Source organism: Mesoplodon bidens, assembly GCF_964165515.1.
Source record: "Mesoplodon bidens genome assembly, chromosome: 15".
Lineage (NCBI taxonomy): Eukaryota > Metazoa > Chordata > Mammalia > Artiodactyla > Ziphiidae > Mesoplodon > Mesoplodon bidens.
This window is the reverse complement of record NC_138171.1, coordinates 69,642,934-69,667,799: the sequence shown is the minus strand read 5'-3', so window position 1 is coordinate 69,667,799 and position 24,866 is coordinate 69,642,934. Positions and strand designations below refer to the sequence as shown.

The 24,866-nt window shown below is 47.7% G+C and overlaps 1 protein-coding gene across 1 annotated transcript in view; it reads right to left on the bottom strand.

The window, feature by feature from the left end:
• Positions 1–5,564: 5,564 nt before the first annotated feature.
• CFAP61 (cilia and flagella associated protein 61) overlaps positions 5,565–24,866 on the bottom strand; it is a 249,094-nt gene continuing 229,792 nt past the window's right edge. Inside the window, exons 26-27 of the mRNA XM_081256391.1 lie at positions 13,586–13,676; positions 5,565–6,039 (exon numbers count right to left, since the gene is read on the bottom strand). Of these exons, the coding sequence (XP_081112517.1) occupies positions 5,839–6,039; positions 13,586–13,676 (292 nt within the window). The 3' untranslated portion in view covers positions 5,565–5,838. The remainder of the gene's footprint in view (positions 6,040–13,585; positions 13,677–24,866) is intronic.

Here is a 24,866-nt window from a genome sequence, read left to right as displayed (position 1 = left end):
TTATTGAAAGAGAAGGAAACGGACACTTTTCTGAAAAGCTCTGTGCACTCAGATAGACTTTGCTGAGTTTTGCTTGCGTCTGATTCCACTGAAGGTATTTCATTGTTTTGGATTTTCCCTGTGAAAATACCCTGGCGTGGAAATGAAAGATTTAAAAAAAGTCCACATGAGTAATAAGTTGTAATGGGGACAGTTGTTAGAATTAGTTAATCAAGGGGTTAATCAAGTTGACTAATCAAGGGGAAAATATTTGGTGATTTTATGTTTGTAATTTCTTTTTTAACTCACAGACTGGAAAGAGAAGAATACACATAATGGAATATATTTTGAAAACTCTCATCCTCGTTTTAAAAATGCTAACTACGATGAATGCTAGTCCTGAAAAAAGTTAGAAATTCTAAAATGAGTTTATCTAAAATTTATATATATCTTTCAGTCTAAAAGTAACTGATGTTATTTCCTTGCTCTTTTGAGCGCTGATTGATACTGCTGATGAAATTAGAAGTGGGAAAGGGATTCCGGGACAGCTTCGGCCAATTTTATTTTCTAATCACGAATCCCATCTGGATTGTGGAATAATAGGGCGGGGGCTCAGCCCGCCATCCCCAACTGACGGCGGGGTACTTGGTCTTACATGTGTAACACTCCTTTCATTGAACAGATAACAGGGAGAGTTAGTCACCTTGTGAATCCTTTAAAAATAACAACACCCATAATTGTAAAGAGGGCGGGGGTGGGAGGCAAAAAACAAAACAAAACAAAACAAAACCCCTGCCTGAGTGCAGCGAATTCAAATAGGGCTCTGAATTAAGCCAAGAGAATCTATTGAACACTATTGAAATACTGAGATTCAGTGGATCCATTTCTTTTTCTTTGTGGTTTCTAGTCTTGCCAGCGAAAATGAAATCTGCTTTCAGACAGGTACCGTCAAAAACAAATGGAAACTTGAAAGGTCCGAGCATTAGAAACTAATTTCATAACCCAGGGCTGAGGAAGAATTAGGTTGCGCTCACGCACACACCGGCAACCTCCAAGGACGTGCACCCTTGCACCCGGCCGTGGGTTTGCGTCTTCTGCGTGATTTTATTTCTCAGAACCTGCCCGCCCGCGGGCATTTGGACAGTGAGTCGAGATATTTGCCTTCCTCTTGGAAGAGAGCGAAGCGCTACCACGCTGCGCCGCGGCGGCGGGCCTTTGCGCATTGCGATTCCGGATAGGGGCCGCGTGGAGTTGGGCTGGGGAAACACTGAGCGCTGACTTGCCCCCTCCTGGGGAGCTTCACAGGAGGAGGCGAGCAGAGGGATCCCAGGCAGGGTCCCGAAGTGCCCTTCCCGGGCCCCAAGCGACTCCTCCCCTTCCTGTGGGGTCCTGGCCGGCGCTTGGGAAAAATCCAGAGGCCTCTTCGCCTCTCGTCCTTGCGGACCCCGCGGTGGATTCTTCCTCTGACCGCTGCAGAGCTGGAGGCCGCGGCCGCTCTAAGCCCTCCTGTCCTGGAGTCCTAGGTTGCCGTCGGGGAACGCTGTGGGGTTCACTGTGACCCCCCCCCCCCGCCCCGGCTCCCGAGTTTAGCGCCAGGGAGTTGCTGGAAGCGCAAAGCTTGGAGATAAGCGCTAGAGCGAGGAATTTCGGCTCAGGAATTGCCCTGTGGGATGTCGCCGGCACTAGGCAGCCCCTAAGCTCCTAAGAGGAGAGGACAGGAGGGTCCGCAGTCTCATCCCACGGCACGCGGCGCGTTTGGAGACGCTCGGGAGGCGCGAGAGGGAGTGGTCAGCGCCCCCATCGCTGTCCCGGGCCGGCTGCGGACGCCTCTGCCGGATTCGCAGAGGCCCTCCCGGCCCGCGAGCCACGGCCGGGCCTGGACCAAGCGTTCCAGGCGCAGAGCCCGCCGTCAGGTCCCGGAGGGGCCCAGCTCCCCGTGCGCCGCGCGCGCCGGCCCGAGCCGGAGAGGCTTTGTGTTTGCAGGAATGAGGGGCGGCCGTGTCTGGCCCCGGGGCACGCGAGAGCCACGCGCAGCCCGCTGCCTCCCCGCCCGTCCCGCTCCGGCCTCCAGGCACCTTCCGGGCCCCCGCCGGCGGGCCGTCGCCTTTGTTCGGCACATTAGCATAAAGCTGCCATGGATCTCCCGTTTAAATAATTCCACACAAAAGGAGAGCGCATGAAAGAGGGCAGACGAGGGCGAATCCGCGAGGCTGCGCCGTCCGCCGGGCGCGGGGAGGGACCGCGCTCCAGCAGTTCCCTCCCCTCGAGTTTCAAGTGCCCCCGGCAATCTGCCGCGCGCCCATTATTCGCCGGGGCCCACGGGGTGGCCGGCCGCCCCTTTCATCTCCCGAGTGTGCCGTCGGGCCTCCGCACGCTCCTTGAAGTGCCCTCGGGGCTGTTTGTTTTCGCCTCGGGTGGGACTGTCGCGGGCCGGGCAGGGGAGGCGGGCCGGACGGTCCCCGGGCCGGGAGACGGGAAGGGCGATGTTGGCCAAAGCGGGCGAAGGAGAAGCCAGGAAGTGTGGGAAAGTCCTAAGCAGAGGATGAGGCCAGGAAGAGCTGGGAGGGCACCGAGCACGGGGCGCGCAGGGGGCGGCTCCCACCTGTGAGGGGCGGCCCGGCTCCCCGCGCGCCCCAGTCTCAGCGATGAAGCCCCAGCAAAATTGACCAGAAAGGCCACGGCGACTCCGAACGTCCCCAGTCCTCGCCAGCCCCGGGGGGCGGACGGAGAGGCAGCCAGGCGCCCGGGGGCTGGAGGGGCGCGCTGTCCGCCTGGGCCTCTGTCCCCCCGCCCCCGCCACTCCGTCCGTCCTGCTGCTGCTATTGGGTTTAGGTGTCCGTGTTCCTCCTCTCGCCCTCCTTCTCTGCCCCCCACCCCCGCCTCCTTCTCTCTCCCACCTTCCCTCCCCCACCCCTCCCCTCCTCCTTCCCGGGCGCTCCCTTCTTTCTCCCCTGCCCCTCTCTGCCCACCCCGTCCCACCTCTCCCTCTCTCTTCGCATGTTTCACTCCCCCATCTCTCTCCTCCTCACGGTCTCGCCCACCCCCGACCCTCTCCCCCTCGGACTGTCCCTCTCATTCTTTTCCCTGGTCTCCCTCCCTGCCCCCCATCACCTCGTCTCCCCTCCCCTCTCTCCCCGTCCATCCCCTCTCCTTCAGGGTCTCCCTCTCTCCCCTCCCCTCCCTCCCCCTCCCTCCCTCTCCTCCCGCTCCTCTCCCCCTCTGGCTCTCCCCACTCCCCGCAGGCCAACGTGTGTTATTTTATTTGTCTAGAGAGAGCCTATTTGTTCAGTGATGTGTGGCCTCCTGGCCGCCTGCTTTAATGGGGGACGCGGAGGCTGGTTTCTGCGAGTATTAGCATACAGCTGTCGCTCCGCCCGGCCCGGCGCGCACTGTATCCCAGCCTTATCATCACCTCTTCTCTCAACCAGAAAACAATCAACAGCTCCTCGCTCACGACGACTTTCGAGCCCCTCTCCCTGCGCCTTGGCTAACACTCAGCCGTGCACCCGTGTGCGCGCGCTCTCTCTCTCTCACGCACAGACACACACACACACACACACACACACACACACACTCACCCTCTTCTGAGGGTAAATATTGATTGGCTGGCTTCACATTTTCTCCGTACAGTGTTCTCTTTCCTCTCCCACATCATCTTCTCTTTTTCTCTCGCCTTCCTAGGATATTTCGGTGGCATCTCAGGAGCCATTTTGGGGAAGGAGGTGGCCACGTGCTAGTAAAAACCGACTTATGTCAGAAGATCATTAGAGGCAACTGTGAGGCATGGTTGTTACATGTGATTTGGGGGGAATACAACGTGGGAAATTTAACTTTGGTGTTTTCCTGTCAGTAAGATTGGGCTTAGAGTTCAAGACTCCCTGCTGAGCAGCACACCCTGAAATGCCTGGGGACTTCCTGGCACTCATGTCTCTTACAGAAGCCACGCCAGGGCTCCTCAAGAGAAGTCCAAATCTTGGTCTTTCTGAAGCCCTTTCTTCTGCCAGGACTCATCATCATTGAGGAATAAATATCTTTATTTTCCTAGAGCCCTTAAAACACCCAGTTTCAAGCTATGATCAACAACTCTTGGGTTTGTCTCTTATTAGGAAAGTGGTTCCTTAGTGACAAAATGCTTGTCTGCACACATATGCTAAAATTCCTGCCTAGATTCAAGAAATGACTCACTTTCTGAACATAGGACAGTGATCAGTAACTTCCTCCAATACACTATGTAGACTAAATTATATTCTAGACATTTTCAAATCTGCCATGATACTTATGGGGGCCCAAGACTACTTTTAAAAAGGCAGCAAAGGAAAACTGACTATGAAGTGTATGCATGATTTGATATTAAGGTTGGCACTGTCATATGGGGTCACTTTTATGTGACCAGAAGCTTTTTGATGGTAGTACTTAGTCACAGAAATCATAACTGTTGATCCTCTAACTGGTTGTACTGTTAATCTCCACCCAAGGTCCCAGAGCCTGTCACAGAAACTCACTCCATTTGCTGATGAATTTAATCCAGGGCCTCTCAGAGGAAGGGGGTGGGGGAAGGAGAGTTTCTTGAGCTGACTCATTTGCAGGCCCTGAAATATGGTTCCATATGTGTTGGGCTTGCAGTTTGAAGAGGGGACCAGTAGCAATTGTTCTCCACAGGAGTTACACAGTTTGTACCATATGGTGGGAGCTGGGCCCTCCCTCTGAATGTCCCATGTGCTCGTGTAAAACATACGTGTGCAGGAATTAATGGAGTTTATTGCTTGCTTTTGCCTGCCTGAGAAAAATCAGAGTCTAGTGTTCCAAAACCATTTTATTTTTGAGAGGTATCAGTTTGTTAATGGGTGGGTAATTCTGTAATGCCAACTATGACATCCTCCAAATTACTGCGTAGTCATTGTAATTGAGCCAATTTTTGCTAAATATTAACATAAATGCCCAAAAAAAGAACGAAAACTGTAATTCTGTCCATGAAAGACACTTTTTTAAGCCCTACTGGTCAAAAATTCAGACACAAATTGTGTCACACTATCTGCTTAAAAGAGATTCAAATAAATGAAAACAGTCTTATGTGTTGTTCCTGAACCCATCCATATTTTGTGCTAGGCACTTAATTTGCTTTATTTACAAGAAAGAAGGCTACTGACCCACATTACAGGTGACAGGTACCAGAGGGGGCCGATGCAAAGCAACAGCGCTGAGGGTCAAAGGAAATGACCTAGATTAGTTTCCCACCACCGTTTTCTAGTCTAAAACCTGTGTGTGAACCTGAGCTGATCTTCCAGTTTTTCGGTGCATTTATGCTCCTGATCTGGAACCGGAAGTAGAAATACTGGGGCCGTGAGAGCAGCCTCCTCGTTTCAAAAGTTCCTGTAAACTTGTCTGTGCAATCAGTCCTTCCGATGTTAAATTACAATTTCCTGTCATCTGTTTTACTCATTTTCCATCCTGCACACACGATTTTCTTTTTTATCGCCCACGAGTATGACCGGGTAAACATGTAAAGGACTAACAGCGTTGGCGGCAGGACTTTTCAGGAAATCAAACAGAACCACGCCCAAGGTTAAAAAACAAGTTTTACACGGTACGGCCTCATTTTATTGCTAAAATGGGTTATTCTGCCCAGGAACACGCCTGGTGTTGGTAAAGCGTCTCCCTGCCCCAGAATCGAGACGCACCGCCGTGCGCCACCTACTGGGACGATAGGAAACCACAGGCATCGGTTGACACGGAAAAGAAAGGACGGAACCACGACGGTGCCTGGCAGTCCAGCCAGGCTTCAGAGAGGTTTCCTGCTTTTACGGAGCACTTCCCGGAACGACACGAGTGGAAGCAATCAAGTGGAGGCCGTGGCCACCGCTAAATGATGCCCGGCCACGCGTACATGGGCAGGTGGTAATGATTATAGCGCAGATAGTCAAGGATGCTCTTCTCAACCAGAGGCCTGTAGATGGTTTCCTGGAAAACTCTTCTGAGGTAATTCTTGGGCTTCTCGGGCAGGTTAATTTCCTCATCTTCGATCTGACGGGCTAACTCTTCTAGGGAAGGAAGGTTTTCCTCCTGGAAAATACGGTAAGAGGCCAGATACTGAAATTACTTGGGCTTAGCTCCACAGTAAGAGGGCAGTTTCACTAAAACTCCCCAAGGTTGGTCATTTTTTTTTTCTAGATTAAAAAACAATTTTTTTTAAAACTGTGGCAAAACACACATAGCATAAAATTTACCACTTTAACCATTTTTAAGTGTAAGATTCAAAGGTGTTAGGGGCTTTCATACTGGGCAGCCATGACCACCATCATCTCCAGAATGTCCGCATCCTCCCAAATTGTAACTCTTTAATTTAACCCCTGACTCCCCATCCCTCTCCTCCCAGCCCCTGGCGACCACCCTTCTCCTTTCTCTAGGACTTGACTTTAGGCATCTCGTGTAAATGGAACCAAACACTATTTGTCTTTTTGTGACTGTCTTACTTCACGTAGCATAATGTCTTCAAGGTTCAGCAAGGGTAGTAATTGTAAGCTCTTAATTTTAAGCTCTTAAGATACAGATAGAAAAGATCTGTATATCAGGCTTGTTTTAAAAATAAGAAAGGAGGTGATTAAAGATTTTTACATGAAAACTCCTAGATGGTTACTTTACTTGGTTACAGTCCCCAAGAAATGGGATTTTTAAAGCCCTGGAATAAATTCTGAGTACAGGCAAATTTCGTTGATATCTTTAAAGATGGGGATGAGAGGGAATAAAGTTATTTGAAGTTGAGAAGCATATGCTGTGCATGTTTACAATACAGTAGAGATTTTTCCAACACTTTATTATAAAATAAAAGGATTCAAACACAGAGGCAAGTTGACAGAACGGTGCGCTTGGCACCTGCATACACACTACCTGGTTTCTACAGCTACCATACTTGCTTCATCACCTATCTGCCCATCTATAGGAGGGTTGTTATAAAAAGCACTTCACTCAAAAAATTAAAAAACGTTTTTAAAAAGGGACTTCCCTGGTGGTCCAGTGGTTAAGACTCTGTGCTTCCAATGCAGGGGGCACAGGTTCGATCCCTGGCCAGGGAACTAAGATCCCACAGGCCATGTGGTGTGGCCAAAATAAAAAAGCACTTCACTGAGATTTGAGCTGTGTGCTTTCTGAACACCACAATAATTGAAAATTACCCTAAAGGAAGATGGACTTTGATGGTATATTTATTTGTCCTTCCAATAATTCTTTTTTTTAACAGCAAAAAAAAAAAACCACACAAAAAAGCGGATAACTTGCAGAGTTCTACTGGATCATTAATTTATTAATAGTAAGAACTTAGAAAACTAGGTTCAAACTGTATGGAGACATAAGGTAATTATCACTTGGTTATGTAAGTGAGACACCGCCAGGTGTGGCAGATTATACACACATCACTTGCACGTACAGTCAGTGGGGGGCCAGGACTCCAAATCGGCTCAACAAAGACGGTGAGAGAGAAAATGGCAAGGGATGCCCAGAACTAAATATTAGAGGCACTGAAACATTTGAGTGCCCAAGCACATATGCAGTATATCTGAGATTGATTCTTTCTCCCTTAATTTTTCAGGAAAAAATGTATCAAACATAAGCAGTGAATATACAAAAATTAGAGAAGATTTGGGGCTCATGTTGCATGATGCTGTTCTAACATCAGGGTAAATGGTGTAAAGTCACACAATGGAGCTTTTAAATTTATGGAACACAAATACTGCTCTAGATCGTAAACTCATTTTTGTACATTCGCCTCTCCTGGTGTGACCTTTTCTCAGTGTGATCACCTCCCCCCGACACTGTGACCACCCCCACCCAGGGTGACCACCCCTCCTCCCAACATGCTCATCTGTGAGCAGCTCACCTCACAATGCCACAGATGACACATGACCTTTTGTGTCTGGCTTCTTTCAGTTAACTCAGTGCTTTGAGGTTCATCCACTTTCTAGACTGTATCAGCACTTCGTTTCTTTTATGGCAGAATAACGTTCCATAGTGTGGACAGACCACATTTGTTGATCCACCTGTCCCTTGATGGACATTTGGGTTCTTTCTTCCATCTTGTAATTCTGAATAGTGCTGCTATGAACGTTCATATACAAGTATTCGTTTGGACACTGATTTTCAATTCCTTTGGGTATATACCTAGGAGTGCAATGGCTAGGTCATATAGTAATTCTGTTTGTAAGTTTTTAGGAGCCATCAAACCATTTTTTTTCACAGCAACTGCATAATAATTTTACATTCCCACTAGCAATGTGTGAGTTCCAATTTCTCCACATCTTTGCCAACAATCATTATTTCTTTTTTTTTTTTTTAACTATAGCCAACCCAGTGGGCGTGAAGTGGTATCTCATTGTGGCCCTGGTTTGCATTTCCCTAATGATTAATGATGTTAACATCTTTTCATATAAATGGGTTTACTTTGGTTCTTAATTTTACTCCATTGATCTATATGTCTATCCTTATGCAAGTACCGTACTGTCTTGCTTACTCTTGATTTGTATTAAGTTTTGAAATTGCAAAGTGTGTATCCTTCAACTTTTTTTTTTTTTTTTTTTTTTTTTTTGCGGTAGGCGGGCCTCTCACTGTTGTGGCCTCTCCCCTTGCAGAGCACAGGCTCCGGACGCGCAGGCCCAGCAGCCATGGCTCACGGGCCCAGCCGCTCCGCGGCATGTGGGATCTTCCCAGACCGGGGCACGAACCCGTGTCCCCTGCATCGGCAGGCGGACTCTCAACCACTGCGCCACCAGGGAAGCCCAATCCTTCAACTTTTTAAAAAATTTCTCAAATTGTTTTAGCTTGTATTTTCATCTGAACTTTAGGATTGGCTTTTCCATTTCTAAAAAAAAACCATGGGGATTTTTATAGGATTGCATTGAACCTGTAGATTGCTTTGTATAGTATTCCTATCTTAACAATATTTTTTTTTAGTTGAAAACTTGGCACTTTGGTTTTTAAAATTTTTATTTTATATTGGAGTATAGTTGATTTACAATGTTGTGTTAGTTTCAGTATACAGCAAAGTGATTGTTATACATATACATATATCTATTCTTTTTCAGATTCTTTTCCCATTTACGTTATCCTGACAATATTAAATATTCAAATCCGTGAACACAGATGTATTTTCATTATTAAGGTCTTCTTTAATTTCTTTCAGAAATGTTTTGTGGTTTGCAGTGTACAAGTCTTGTACCTCCTTGCTTAAATTTATTCCCAAGTATTTTAATATTTTTGATGCTATTGTAAATGGAATTGTTTTCTTAATTTCATTTTGGATTATTGATTGCTAATGTAGACAACTGATTATTGTATGTTGATCTTATATCCTGTGACTTTGCCAAATCCATCTATTAGCTCTAATATTCTTTTGTGATTCTTTAAAGTTTTCTTTATATAAGATCATGTCCTTTGAGAATAGAGATAGTTTTCCTTTCAAACGTGGATGCCTTTTATTTCTTTTTCCTGCCTAATTGCTGTGGCTAGACCTTCCAGTACAATATTGAATGTAAGTGGTGAAAGCAGGCATTCTTGTCTGGTTCCAGATCTCTGAGGTAAAACTTTCAGTCCTTCACTATTGAGTGTGATGTTAGCTGAGGGCTTTTCATAAATACTCTTTATCAGGTTGGGTCAGTTTCCTTCTGTTCCTGGCTTTTTAGTGTTTTTACTATGAAAGCATGTGTGATTTAGTCAAATGCTTTTTCTGCATCAATTGAGATTATAGTACTTCTCCCCCTCTTTCATTTTATTAATGTGGTGTATTACATGGATTAATTTTCATATGTTGAACCACTCTTACATTCCTGGCGTAAATCTTGGTCGTGGTGTATAATCCTTTTAATGTGCTACTGGATTTAGTTTGCTAGTATTCTGCTGAAGATTTTTGGATCATAACTTCATAAGGGATATTGTTCTGTATTTTTCTTTTGATGTCTTTGTCTGGCTCTGGTATCAGGGTAATGCTGGCCTCATAGAATGGGCTAGGAAGTGTTCCTTCCTCTCCTATTTGTCCGAGGAGTTTGAGAAGGATCAGTGTTAATTCTTATTCAAATGTCTGGTAGAATTCAGCAGTGAAACCATCGGTCTTGGGATTCTCTTTGTTGGGAGGTTTTAGATTACTGATTCAATACCTTTACTTGTTATATAGGTCTCTTGAGATTTTCTATTTCTTCTTGAGTCCGTTTTTGTAGTTTGTGTGTATCTAGGAATTTCTCTGATTCATCTAGGTTATCTGTTTGGTTGGCATACAATTGTTCATAATATTCTCTTTTAAACCTTTATTATTTAAGGTTGGTAAATGTCCCCATTTTCATTTCATTAGGGATTTGAGTCTTTTTTTTTCTTGATTAATCTAGCTAAAGGTTTATTTTGTTGATCTTTTAAAAGAACCAGCTTTTGGTTTCATCAGTTTTCTCTGTTTTTAAAAATTCTTTATTTCATTTATCTCCACTCTAATGTTTATTATGTCCTTCCTTCTGCTAGCATTGGGTTTAGTTTGGTTTTCTTCTTCTAGTTTGGTTTTCTTTCTTCTAGTTCCTTAAGGAGTAGAATTAAGTTACTGATTTGAGGGCTTTCCTGTTTTTTAAATGTAAGCATTTACAGCTATAAATTTCCCTCTGAAAAATGTTTTCTCTTTGCATCCCATAAATTTTGGTCGGTTGTGTTTTCATTTTCATTTGTCTCTAAGAACTCCTAACATCCCATTTGGTTTCTTCTTTGAAACCAAAGAAGTTGCTTAAGAATCTGTTGTTCACTTTCTAGTTGATTTCTAGTCTCATTTCATTGTGGTTGGAGAATATACTTTGTATGGTTTAAGTCTTTTAAAATTTATTGACACTTGTTTGGCGGCCTGTCCTGGAGAATGTTCCACACGCACTTGAGAAGACCATGCATCCTGCTGTTGTTGGGTCGAATGCTCTGTATAAATCTGTTAGGTCTGGTTGGTTTATAGTGCTATTCAGGTCCTCTATTTTCTTGTTAATCTTCTACCTGGTTCTATCCATTACTGAAAGTGAGATATTAAAGTCTCTATTATTTTCAAACTATTTTTTCCCAACTCTATCAATATCCATCTTTCTGAAGGATGATTTTGACTGTACAGAATTTCACCTTGGTCAGTGACTCTTTGGCTAGATGCATGACCAGAGGGTTTACAAGCCATTCCCCTTTTGACTTCCACAAAAGGATTTGAGACGTCTTATAATGATCTTGTTTTCAAAATAAATCATATACACATTTAAAATCTACATATGACTTATAAAAGTCCTAGATAATAGTCATTTATTTCTTTCTCCACACGTGGAGGGAGGGGAAAATTGATAAACTGAGTGCTAGGACATCATAGTTAATGGGATTGAACTTCTGTACTTCCCTGAAGACAAGGTAGAAAGTGAAATTAAGTGGGTTATATTATCTAATATTTGATAAAAGGAATTACTGTTATTTTGTAGTGAAGGCTATCTTCTTTGTTTTCCTATTACCAGACTCCTCAGTGAAATTCCTGCATGTCTGTTTGTATAACTACCACTTCCACTGTTGGCCTGTCTCCACCATACCTGTCACAGTCACCCTGGCTTTTGGTGGCCGGCACTTCCTTGGGGCCATTCTTCTGTGCCCAGTGCTCGCACACAAACCCTCCCTTTCTCCAACCCCAGCTCTCTGAGTCCCTGTTCCATGTGTATCTGAGCTACAGGCAGACACCACTATAGGCCCCAACACCTCCTGTGGCCTTTGCACTTGACAGATGTCAGAACAGTCCCCTAGTGGAGGCTCTTCTTGCAGAGGTTCCCCTTTCTGGAAATGTAGAGAACCCACGAGGATGGTTGGGGAAGCCTTAGAGCATCTTCTGCAAAGGCCACTTGCAGTCTCCTTGCTCTCCTGCCAGGGCCCACTGCTAGGCCGAGTTTAGGCACTGCAGACTGACCCACGGCAAACATGTTCTCCTGCCTAAAAGGTTTCGGGAGTCTCAGTGGGTGCCATGAGAAGCAGCCACCATTGCGTTTGAGGATGTGTGCTTGGGAAAACGAAGGGAAAGTTTCCCTTTTAAACTTGACACCAAAAACCGCGTGGCTCTGTGCAAAAGGGTAACTGAGGAGTTCAGATCTGGGGTTTAGAAGGTTTAGGCATAGAGTGTTGATGGAATAGCGAGAAGACTGATGACTCCTTCTTATGGGGGCAGCGGTGAGCTGCAGGTTGTTTTGGGAGGGAAGGAGGGAGGGAGGTGAGCAAAGCTCAGTAAGCACCAGGCTTCCAGCTCGGGGCCATGTTTTAATGTGGACCGACTTCCTCACAGCCCCGAATGAAGTGCAGGCACCCGGCTGACCTGTAACATCCTAAATCTCTCTCTCTACCTCATTACTGTTCTCATTTCCAATTTGAATGACTCGCCGTGGCTGACCTGGGCCTTTAGCTGTCGGCCTCTCTGCTTCCCTTGGGTACGTTTCCCCGCCTGGTTCCTATCTTTGTGGGCACCAAAGAGAACTGAATTTAAAATTTTAAACGTTAAACCTATGTTTCCCAATCTGAATCTACTTCAGATTAGTAAAATTACATCAGTTTCCCAGCTTGGACCCCCAGGGATGAAACTGAACAGGGGCGGGGCAATGGGGAGAGGGTACCACGCCACCACTGTGGTCCAGGGCTGACAACCCTGGCTTTGGAGCGGGAGACCCTTGAATTGCGTGAAGTCTCTCGGCTTCAGCTTCCTCATGGGTGAAGTGGAGGCGGTGACAACAGTGCCTCCACCCACCTCGGAGGGTCCCTGTGTGGTTCGGTGAGGTGGGGCGTGCAGCGGCTAGAACGAGGGGCCTGGGGACCTGGGCTGCATCTGTGCATCCGGTGTGGCAGCCCACACCCCGGGGACCCACGAGGAGGCGACACAGAGACAGAGACGCAAAACCTGCCCGTCTAGACAGTCGGACGAGGCGGAAGCTCAGCTGAGCCCCAGCCCTCGTCCGAGTGAATCGAAGAGGAGTCTAGAATGCACGTTTGACCAAAGACGTAAACTCCCCGCAACTCTGGTAAGGACTCTAGGTGTTGAAAAAAATAAAGTTTCACAAATATTTTACTACGTACATGGCAGAGTCAAATTTCCTGCCGAGTACGGAGCCTGTGGGGTGTACAGCCTCACTTCCAGTTAATCCTACACTGCTTGGAGAAAGAAGCTTCGGTTATAAAAGGAGTGCATTTGGACACCTGTTGAGTCCCCTGACACCTTTGGAACAACACGCGCACACGAATGGTTAGCGAACAGCTGGCAAATGCGGACAGAAACTATAGGAACGCAGCCTTCATGCTCGAGGGCAAGGAGATACCACCCACACCGCGCTTTCAGCCCTCACTGTCAGCGGATAATGAAAGTACAGGTACTTGTCAAAGGGGAAAACAAACGTGCCCCGCATAAAAGATTTGAACAACTCACATTCCCTGAAATATCACCATCTATGTTTACCTACTCCGTAGTTTGTTTCTGTGAGGGACAGTTGATTTTCAAAGTGAAACCGTAAAGTGGGAATGTAGGGAAAAGTCTAAATGATCAACAACTGTAACTGCTTCTAATTTGCAAGGAATAACCTACATATCCGTTAATCACCCTTACCTCCTTGGAGGATAAGATCTGGCGTAACTCTTTCCGGAGATCAATAAAACGATCGTGAAAGAGGGCCATGCACCATGGCTCCGTGAAGTAGCTGGTGAGGGAAGAAAAAGATCCAGTTAGTTGGAAACTTTCTCATTACCACTAATAAAGTATTTACCTGCTTTTTTGCCTTTATAAATTACGGTTCTGGCCCTTTTGCAATCGTTTGCTCATGAAATGGCTCGTGGAACAGCATGGCCAATCAATTTTGTAAATGGATGTCCCTGATGTAAGGCCAGCTTCCATAATTACATTTAAAGTGGTTTAATTCAGAGCTGGGGCAAGACCCAGTGAAGAACCCTGATTTTATCAGAATTTAAAAGCCTGAAGACTTGTAAAGAACGGGTGTCTCCATTATCTGCCCTCGTTTGAGAAAAACAGATTGCAGGATTAACTGAACTGCTGCATAAACAAATTAAATTTGGGGAGACAATAACACAAATGTTGTTTGTCGTTAAGGTTTCTGGATTAATAATGACCAGAAAAACAGGCCACCTCGGTGTTGCAACACGGCCTTCGTGCAACTGCACGGACGCCTAATTGAATCTTTCTTCACAGAGCAGTTCTGTTGGTGGCCCTATTTGCTAACTTTGCCCTGAAAACTGTCTGAACACATGCTTTCCTATGTGGAAGACAGTATGGCCATCCTTTATCTACAGGGGATTGCTGAATATCTGATGCATTCTTGGAAGAACCAGGAACATTTACTGGTGGTATTTTAACTCTTACTTTGTCTTAATGCTCAGTGTCTCGGAACAGGAAACTTCACTCCTTCATGGTTAGAGACACGTGGGTGATGTGAGCTCCTCTGGATGTGAGTTTGTCGTTCCTGGGACTGTTAGTGGATGTCACGTGTGTGTCCAGGGGAAGAAAAACCGGTGCCCACGTGCAGATGAGCACCTTCTGTTTTCCAAGACAAGTTAATTCTTGGGAAGGAGGTAACGAGCCCCAGGGACACCGAGGCATTAAAGGACCGGGGCGGTGACAAGCATGCTCACAATCAACCTGGCACTCAGCCACACCGCTCAGTACCTATCACCTGTTCGCCTGACCAGAATATGACCTAATTTCATCCTTAACTACCTACTTTGTTGTTCAGGTCATATTTTCATCCAACTATTAATTCCACTAATGTGGGTTCCATACCCATTCTGTGACCAGCACTGTTCCGGGTACTGGGGAAACAGCAGGGACCAACACAGACAAACATCCCTGCCACCGTGGAGCTTATATCCAAGTGATAAATAGGTCCATGTTCAGTATGCGAATGAGAACTGCTTAGGAGGAAACATAAATCAAGCGAGGACGGGAGACACAGAGCAAGGCTCTCCCCTAAGACAGTGACTTAGTGAGTAAAGCCCGAGGGACAGAGATGGGAGAGAGCCGCATGGGGCTCTGGGGGAAGAGCCTTCCGGGGACAGCAGGTACAAAGGCCCGGAGGCAGGAATGTACCTGGCCCTCAAGGAGGCAGAGTAGAGATAAGCAGGGTGGGGGGTGGTAGGGGTTGAGCTTAGGAAGGTGATGGGCAGGAAGGATGATCCTGGAGGCAGGAGTGCACTCACACGTGCTGTGTAATAGCTCCACGGCTGTCTAGCTCAACACCTGTGTGCAACAGGCGTCCTATAGATGTTCACTGAAGCAAGGAAGGAGTGATGAACGCATGAACTGCACACAGCATGGTATACACTCCATACTGCCTGGCCCTGATTGGTCTTTCATTAGTATAGAATAAAGTTCTGCTAAATAAATAGGTGATAAAACACTGCAAAGTGCCCCAAGATGGGCAGTAGTACCAAAGAGCGAGCCTCACGGGAACAGGGGGAGAGCCGTGGGTGAGCCCAGGCTTGAAGGGTGGTCTGCCTGAGCCCTGAGGCCCGGAGGGAGGGCAGAGGGGGCCTGGGGGGCACTTGTGGAAACCTGTCAGAGCTGTGAGTGACTCAAGGCTGCTGAATCCTGAATGAATGGAGTTGATGGCTGGGGTTCTGGGCCCCCACAAACCCAGGCTGACATCTAATAGCCATCTAATTCCTGGAGCAAAGGCACTGACGTGGAGCTGACCACCTTGGGAGGCATCAACTCAGAGGGGTGATGTTTTGACACATCTCCTCAGACGGTAGCTTCTTGGACCAAAGCATCAGTAATGCCTAAGCCCAGACACTCAAGCGCAGCTGTGCTAGGATGGTCCCTGCCTCTTAGGTCTCAGCAGCTTCTAGAAAAGCTTCAGGGAATTGTGGACTTGCAAATCTTGAAACCACTAAAATGCCTGAGTTAGAGACCAGTGGGCACTTTTATGTTTGTCGCCATCTTTCCTGCACTGCTCAGATGCCCAGTCCTCCCGTGTGTGTTTCCACGGCAGCATCAGGAGTTTCCACCCTCTTGGTTTCGGGGTCTACAGTCACAGCCTTCTAGGCGGCATAGCTTCTGTCTCTGCTTTCCTGGCGCCAGCACGGCCCTGTTCCAACTACCCAGGTGCTGTTCAGGCGTCTTCCCCACCCAGCACCTTCACAGTCCAGGCCTCTGTGTTCCCACCAGTGATGCTGCATCGTGTGCTTCCAACAGGGGGCTCTGGGGAAACCCACTTCTCTTAGAATGAGTGCAGCCCACCCTGGGCCCTGGCCCATCGTCTGTGCCCACATCCCCATCGCCTCCACTCAGGAGGCTGACTACAGATGGCTGGAGAAGCCTTAATCCTCTGAAAATGTATCTGCTATGCCTGTCTGCACAGGGCCTGGGGTGTCAAAGAGGAAACCGAGGTTCCTGCAGATTCTATCTTCTGCTGCTTTGGACTCACGGCCTCTCACCTGGTATTCGACGCCTGCCATTCTCATCACAGCCTGTCGAGCTGTTTGCAGACAGTAATTCAGGGGACCTGAAGTTTCATTGCTTCCACTCTCCCACCACTGCCTCCTGGGGTCAAGTGTTTGGGGATTCTTGTCCAGAAGCTCACAATCTCTGCAAACTGTTGGCTGTGCACATGCCCAGGATTCGTCTGGGGACAGCCATCCCCACGGCATCCAGCACAGGCTGGTTCTCAGGAGACTGGAGGAGCCGGTGAGGATACCTGGGCCTGCTTCTCCCCTGCTCTGTGGAGAGCTTCTGTGCTGGTGCGGTGACCCCGTTTAGGGTGGGCAAGAGGGGGTTTGGAGTGGCATGGACCCCTGTGAGCCTCCTTGAAATCATTCTGGAGACATGGCAGCCTTCATTCTTAAAATTGGAAGAGCTCTGAATTTAACAGAACTCATTTTGCAATGGATGAGAACATTTAGTAAAGTGAAGATCATTTCCTTTTGATATAATGTTAGAAAGAAGTTCTACTTTAGGAAAAGCTTTAGGTCTAGTTTCTCCCCCAAACTGAATGGCTCCTGTGCTTTAGTTTCTTTCCTTCTCCATAGAAAGGAGAGGGGCTTCTGGAATCCTTGCCAAGGCTGGTGGGTTGGGGGGCAGGTCTGCATTAACGGCCCTGGGTGCTATGGATAGCTGGCATTCGTGCTGAGCTTTGGGGAAATGTATATTTCCGTGAACACTGTGAATTTAAAAAATAGAAAACAAGAACTTCTTTCCAAGTTTACATTCAAAATGGAAGACCTCCATAGTTGGTGGCCCCGCAATCTTCAGGAGACACTGTCTGGTAAGAGCACGGCTGCGTGTGGTTTCTAAGTGCCTGTGTAGACTTGGGTGTTCGCATCATGAAATTCATTTCTAAACAGCCATGAGAAAAAGCTTACACAAACGCTCCAGGACCCAAACAGAAGACGTGACTGTCTCTGTTCATTTTGCCACGGCTGGCCTGGTTTATCTGGGGGGACTTAGATTCTCCGTGACTTTTGCAAATGATACACTGCTCTCAGAAGGCCCAAGAAATGTCAACTTGTGGAAGTGAATTAACCATTCTGGTTGATGTGGTGCAGTCATTAAGGAATTGATCAGACTTCTCCAGAGCTCACCCTCGTCTGGTCATTCGGCCTAGTTGACCGACACCATCACACAAACGGGGTAGGGATCTGGTAACCAGCTCCGCCACTGGCCACGCCAGATGCTGAGAAAAGCACATGGACAAGACACGCCGGTAAGGCTGTACTCGCCAGCCACGGGAGAAGCAGGACGTGTCTAAGGGGAAAGACAGGTGGATAAATGCCGTTCTTTCAGGTCCTGGATCTCAAGCCCAAGGCCAGGGCCCTTCAGCAGCAGGTAGGGAAGGAGAGAGAGTTTCAGAAGAGCAAGGCTCAACTGGAAATGCTAAACTACACAACAGTTGGAAAAGGCAGAGAGTGGCAGAGAAGAAACACACCTTGCCCTCCAAGATCTTTTTTTTTTTTTTTTTTTTTTTTAGTGAAAAGCATTCTGATTTTATCTTAGTGTGATAATAGTCAGTTTTTGCTTTTGGACCTGATCAGAGGGTCCCCAGCTGCCCCTCACACCTGCACAGAGGTTTATTCAAGCTGGAAACTCACCCAAGAGTTGCCTTTTCTCCTGGGGGGTGGGGGGCACTGCAGCTGGGGGGCCCACAGGCCTTCCCGGGAGCATGATGTTCTCGTGGTCCAAGCCCTTTCTTGTACAGAGAGCACCACAGACTCATGGTGGAGGACAGACATTCTCCTCCTGCCAGGCCTGGGGGTAGGTGACACCCCGCAGGAAGCCTCAGCCTTTGGGCTGCAGCATGGCTGGGGGCCTCGGCCCTCCTGTGGACACTCCACATGCAGAAGAAAGGGAGTGACAGACATCATCCAGGTTGCAAACAGACACCCTGGGGGCCCGGTGTGACCTAGAGACGTCTTTGCTTTGGCCTGAACAGCATTTGGAAATTGGACTTTCGGCCTTTCTCTAAAAGGTCAGATTTGGCCACGTTGGGTCCTCGTTCTACGGCAGCAACCAGCTCCATGGACAGATGCCCCTGCAGTCCCTTGTGGTCCATCCACCAGCCCGGCCAGCATCCTTCACCTATGGGGCCACGGTGGGCATGTGGTGTGTCCACCAGTCCTGGTTAAGCGGTTGGGGTGACATGGAGGTGTCACCAGCAAAGCCCACTGGGGTACCCAGGAAAAATGAGCTGGAATCTGGGTGATAAGGTCTAACTCTTCTTTTGTGCTCAGTCTAGTTTCACTTGCCCGGAGGGGGACTGTGTGCAGATGCCTCGCACCTAACGTGCTGGATTAGAGTTCCCAGCTATAGAACCGACACCCTAGCTGAGCTGGGTGTGTGCAGAGAGGCTGTGCCCAGCTCTGGGCCCGGAGCCGGAGCAGCACAGCTACCCCGCCACCCCCCAGAACCCCGTCCCTCCCGCCAGTGAGATCCCTGTAAAGCAGTCCCATCCCCATCCCTGTCCTGTCCAAGGCCTGTCCCAGAGAGCCTGTGCTCTAGGGCAGGAGCTTGCACCCCTCCCTTCTGTGATCAGAGAAGAAAGCTTTCCTCTGCTCTGAGCCCATCTCCATCTTGTTCTATTGGCACAAGTAACACGGGGCCGGAGGGCCCTTGCTGGGACTTGACTCGAAGGGTTGGTAACAGAAGCAGGTGTGTAAACGTGTTCTCTGAAGCCACCTGCCCCCGTCCCCTTCTCCAGGCCAGTACGTGTGCCCAAAACACATACGCTGTTCTGTCTTCCTTTCTTCTTCCGTCCTCTGTCCATTTGTCCATCCTTCCTAATAGGTCCCGTGAGGCCTTTCAAAGCCCTCTGTCTTTCCCTCCGACACCCATTTTGGTCTGGTCCTCTGTTCTCTGCTGCCTCCGCCCACCCCTCAGCGAATGCTTGCTCCTTCTCTGCCGTGCTCTCCCCTCCTCTCTGTCTGAGGCACCTGCCAGAGCTGACCTCAGTGGCTGCAAAGTGGCAATGAGGGGGATGACCTAGGGGGCGATTCTTTGCTGATTCTTTGCTGGCAGATGCTTTGCTGGGCACTGTGGTCCCCACCCCCAAAGTGCACACACAGGGGTGGACGTGGTGGAGTGGAGGGCTGGGGGCGGGGTGGAGGGCCGGGTGGGGCGGCTGCCCTCACATCTGCGTCCTTTCTGTTGCCGCATTTCTATGTCCACCCCTCTCGGGCAAGTGTTTGCCAAAAAATTCAAAATAACCCTGGCTTTAAAAAGGCATAGCGGTACTTTTTTCATATAAAGAAAGTCTAGGTGGGGTGTCCAGGATTGGCATGGTGGTTCCATAGACATCAGATCATAGCACTAACCATAGGGCCCTTGGCCTCACAGAGCAAAATGGCTGCTGAGCTCCAGTCATCATAAATATGTTCTTGGATGGAAAAAGGGAAAATGAGGGTCCTTATTCTTTATTTTAGGAACAATTCCTAGAAATCTCACACAGTACTTCTATTTATATCTTACTGGCCAAGTTTGGTCAAATGGCTTCCTTGGCTGCAGGGGAGTCTGGGGATCATTGCCATTTATTTTAGGTACAAAATAACATCCTATAACTCAGGATTCTGAAGAGCAAAGAGAGAACAGACATTGTCTGCCATGATACCCAATAGACTCCACAACATCTACTTAACAATCTTTTCTTAAAGTTAAATCTACATAAATTGGGAGAGTGTGTTTAGTTGAAGTTCCCAGAATGAGAACATATCTTTAACTAGATTTAAACCTGTCCCCAATGTAAGCCTTGTGGAAATACACACACACACACACTACTTTCTGTATGTGACAGTCACCTCCAAGTCCATGGGAAAGCCCTGGTGTCTTCCACATCCCCATCTGGCCTGAGTTGGCTTAAATGCAGAGGAGAGGAGAGAACAATTTGTGTTCCCACTGTGAGGTTACATTCTGGTCATTTTATTCTGCCCATAAAAGAAAGTGGATTCATGCATTTCAAAACAGTTTTCAAAAATAAGACTAGGAACAAATAAGCATTTCCAGTTAGCCCTAGGTTTGCTTGGAAATTAAATTACACGTTTCTGGGGTGGTGGGTTTACTCAAGGATGCCACATATTACACAAGCAGACACAGCCCCGTGACACACTGTGACAAAAAAACCCAGAATACAAAAATGGAAGTTTGATGTGACTATTTCCTGTCCAACTCAAGTTTGCCAGAATCGCTATCTAGCTCATTTATTGCTTCGAGGCAGATCTAGAAAGGTAAGATGAATGATTTTCAAAGCAAAACCAACTAGTTATTTGAGATCAGTTGTAACTGTCACCTGCACAAGATCTAGATAACAGAAAACCAAGTCTCCTCTGAATATAATTCAGCTACAGTGTTGTCACAATCTACAACAGGCACCACCAGATAAAGGATGTTTACTGCTCTAAGGAAAAACGCCTCGATGCCCTGGCGCTAAAAGCAAAATTCTGATCTTTGGCAGAAGTCACCATCTTCTGACCGGCTTGTAAGCAACCACTCTCTTACTGCTGGTCAGCTCGTGGCTCTGCAGAGCTGGTGTTTGGCCAGTTACCCTGGTGTGCCAGGAACCAGAAGCTGACACTGCCTACGGCTGGGCACCCTGGGAGCCCCCGCCTGGCTGCAGAGGTGCCAGGAGAGACAGTCTTGAGCGGCTTGGAGTGTGAAGGCTGCTGTCTGCTGGATGCACTGGAATCAGTGTGATTTATTTGCCTGTGAGTGGATGCACCCTCGGCCCCGAGCCGAGGTGCCAGGAGGCCGTGCTATCTCTCAAGCACGAGTCTGTAAGAACACAGAATCCCAGAGCACATTTGTCCTGAGTCTGTGTCGGTGCCCAGATCGTGCTGAGGTTGGAGTCCTGCCTGACTGCCTCCGGAGTCTTGGTTTCCAGAAGTGCTATTCCTACACGATTCTCTGAAAGATCTGTCTGCTGACCATTTGTTTTTCTGAATCCTGGACACTTAGCCCAGGAAAAGCTGTGCTTCATCTTAGAAAATGGAATACATTTCTCTCAGGCACCCTGCAAATCTAGCCACCGATACACATTTCCCTCCTTGCTTTGTCCTGGAAGGAACCCAAAGCTAAGTGTTCGAGTTCACTGCAGAAGCACCTGTGCTGTGGAGGGCACAGCCTCTCCACCTGGGCTCAGTTTCACGTTGCTGGCCTGCCCGTAGCTGCCCTTTTACTGATGGCCTTTCTTTTTATCCCAGCTCTGCCACTTGTTAGCTTATGTAATCTTGAGCTGGGTTGCTTTAACCTCCCAGCCTCAGTCTTCATAGCTGTAAAATGGGGATAATGATGGTCCTTACTGCAAAGGATGACTATCAGAATTCTCGGAGACACTGCAGGAAAGAGGTCTGGCTGTGTGCCTGGCGCAGGGCGGAGGGCCTGTGCATTGTGTTCTTCTTCTTCGTGTTATTATTATTACTGCTGCTGTTGTTCAATGATCCTATTTCATATATTTTGTATAAGCTGCCTCAGACCCTTTCTGGTGTGAGTTAGAGACCAAATAAATGATTAAAATAAACACTTTTTGTTTGCCATGTAATTGAAAGTCTTTCTCTGGCATAATTCTGCAGTTCTTCTTGGGGGCTGCTTTTGTTCCACTCCAGGGTGTCTGCATAAATTCACATAGCTGCAGTTTTAGAGTAGCAATTCGTTTTAGCTGCGATCAAGGTAAGAGGGACTTCACGACAAGCCTTCATGAAGTTCTGTCGTGCACTGGAGAGTTACGTGGGAATAAATAAACTGTGGCCTCGATTGCTTATTTTGGTCCGAGCTGATGGAAGTTAAATAAAAGGTGTTTTACGTGGAGTTCCCTCTTTTTGCCTGTTTATAATGAAGAGTGAGCCAATCAGTCACAATGGTTAACCCAGCCCTTGGTAGGATGTATGCAGAAGCAGAGAGGAAACTAGTGGGGTGAGGACACAGGCCCGCCCCCAACACCCAGCTGGACAAGATTATCTTCTGACCTGCTTTTTTGCCTGACTGTTTGCCAGGGCAAAACAGTCTTCTCATAGAAATAGCATGATTTTTATATAGCTAAGAATTTTGTTTCTATTTAAGTTGACCTTTCCATTCTCATTGAAGTTGTGACATCACCTGCCCAGACCTTTGGCTGCAGTGGGGAGCTGGCCGGCCGCCCTCTAAGCCCAGAGCCCGGGGACCAGTTGACATCCAGCTCCACGTACCTGCCCTTTCAGCCCATCTGCGGTATTTCCTTGCATGTTGCTGGTTTCTTAGGGGCCGCATTAATTGAATTTTGACGAGAAATCTAGTGCCCTGGAAGTTGTCCAGCTATTTACATTGATTTGTTTGATACATTCAGGACTCAGAGGAGGGGGCGAGGTTAGCGTTTAATTCCGTGGAGAAAGGCAAGCTCTCAGTGCTCAGCTTCCCTTCCTGTGCCCCCTCATCCTATTCTGTGCCTCTCTTCATAGAAAGCACAACCATTTTCCTTTAATTAGGCTGCAGAGAGCACAGGCTAGCATTAGGCCACTCAGCCACTCAGCCATGCTCACAGCCATGGCCATTTCCTATCTATTTTCCGTAGGAAAAGAAAAAAAAAAGTGTATATATGCACACATAACCCCCCAGAAGTCTTGGGGGGCGGAACAAAGGAATCAGTGGAATTACCTTTTGTGAGACCGAGGCCACAGGAGCTAGCAAACCCCAGAAAGCAAGATATTTTGCTACCTCACAAGTCCTCTGGTTAGATGAACTGCTCTTTAAATTCTAAAGGACGGCTTAGTAGAAATATCATTCACTAGTACAGAATATATACAACATGTTTGATATATTTTTACAATAATTGTGATTAGTACATATTTAAAATAATTGCCTTCCATAACATCAGTTTTTCTAATTAATATGTTTTTTTAACTGATAAAGCTTTTATAGAGACGATGACAAACCACAAACTGTTCCTTCACTTTCTTTGTCACTTTTATGCTTTCAGGTTTGTAGTTTCCAAAAATCACGTATTAAAATTAAGCTAACCTATTCCCAGTTCTTATTTCCCTACAGCATAATAATGAGGGGAATGGATACGACCATGTCTATAAGAATCCATACGTGCATGCTGATATAGATAAGTGAATAAATAAATAAACGGAGGAGAAGGGACAACTCTTCCTTACCGTCGAAAGCCAAGTAATAAATGTGGAGTGAATGCTGGAGCTAGACAAAAAGCACCCGTTGGCAAACAACAGAGTAACAGTTGTTTCAGGCAAGAATTGTTTATGAATGCTAAAATAATTGGAAAAAAGGGCGATCGAAAATAGGATATTTATAGTCTCAAAGTATCACTAATTGATGATGAAGGTAAACACAGAGAAGCCTGCATCCTCCAGTTTACAAATGACCACAGTTAACAACGCAAGTAGAAGGACAAATCTGCACGCGATGCACAGAGGGGGAGAGAGCACCGCTCCCGCAGTGCCTGCCAAGAAGGCACAGCCCAAAACGAATAACGAGGAACTGTCAGACAGACCCCAATGGGCAGACGTCTACAAAATACCTGGCCTGCGTATTCACAAGTGAAGGCTCCCGACAGAAAAGGGCTGAGGAGGGCTTCCCTGGTGGTGCAGTGGTTGAGAATCTGCCTGCCAATGCAGGGGACACGGGTTCGAGCCCTGGTCTGGGAAGATCCCACATGCCGCGGAGCAGCTAGCCCCGTGCGCCACAATTACTGAGCCTGCGCGTCTGGAGCCTGTGCTCCGCAACAAGAGAGGCCGCGATAGTGAGAGGCCCGCGCACCGCGATGAAGAGTGGCCCCCGCTTGCCACAACTAGAGAAAGCCCTCGCACAGAAACGAAGACCCAACACAGCCATAAATAAATAAATAAAAATTTAAAAAAAAAATGAAAAAGAAAAGGGCTGAGGAGCCGTCCCAGATGGGAGGCAATGATGGAGACACAAGAAAGAGTTGACAAGAGGATTGATGAGAAGCCGGGGAAACACCAGTATCTCATGGGGACAGGCGGGGTGGGGGAGCGGAGGGAGAAGCTGGAGCAAAGCAGCATCACGAGTGCCTGGGAGGGTAGGAGGGAACCGCGGATCCCCTCCAGGCACAGACCCAGGGGCCCAGGTGGTAAAGCAGAGTGAGTGTGCAGCTCTGCAGTAGCGGAGCAGGGAGTCCGGGGGTCTGGATAAGATGGAGCTGGGAGGGTCCTAGAACAGGGTGTGGGCTTGGGCGGTGGTTTTGCAGAGGGTAGAGGTGAAAGGCGGCAGGTCTGTGTTAGCGGCGGGCAGTCTGATGACAGGATAGTTTCTGTCCAGGAGGCGGGAGGATTAACACAGGGCCAGGGCCATCCCTGGTCACTCGTGTTTGCAGAAGAGGGGTGTCACAGGGTTCTCGTCGCTGTGTCCCCTCCCTGTCCCGTCTCAGACCGGGTCACGGGGG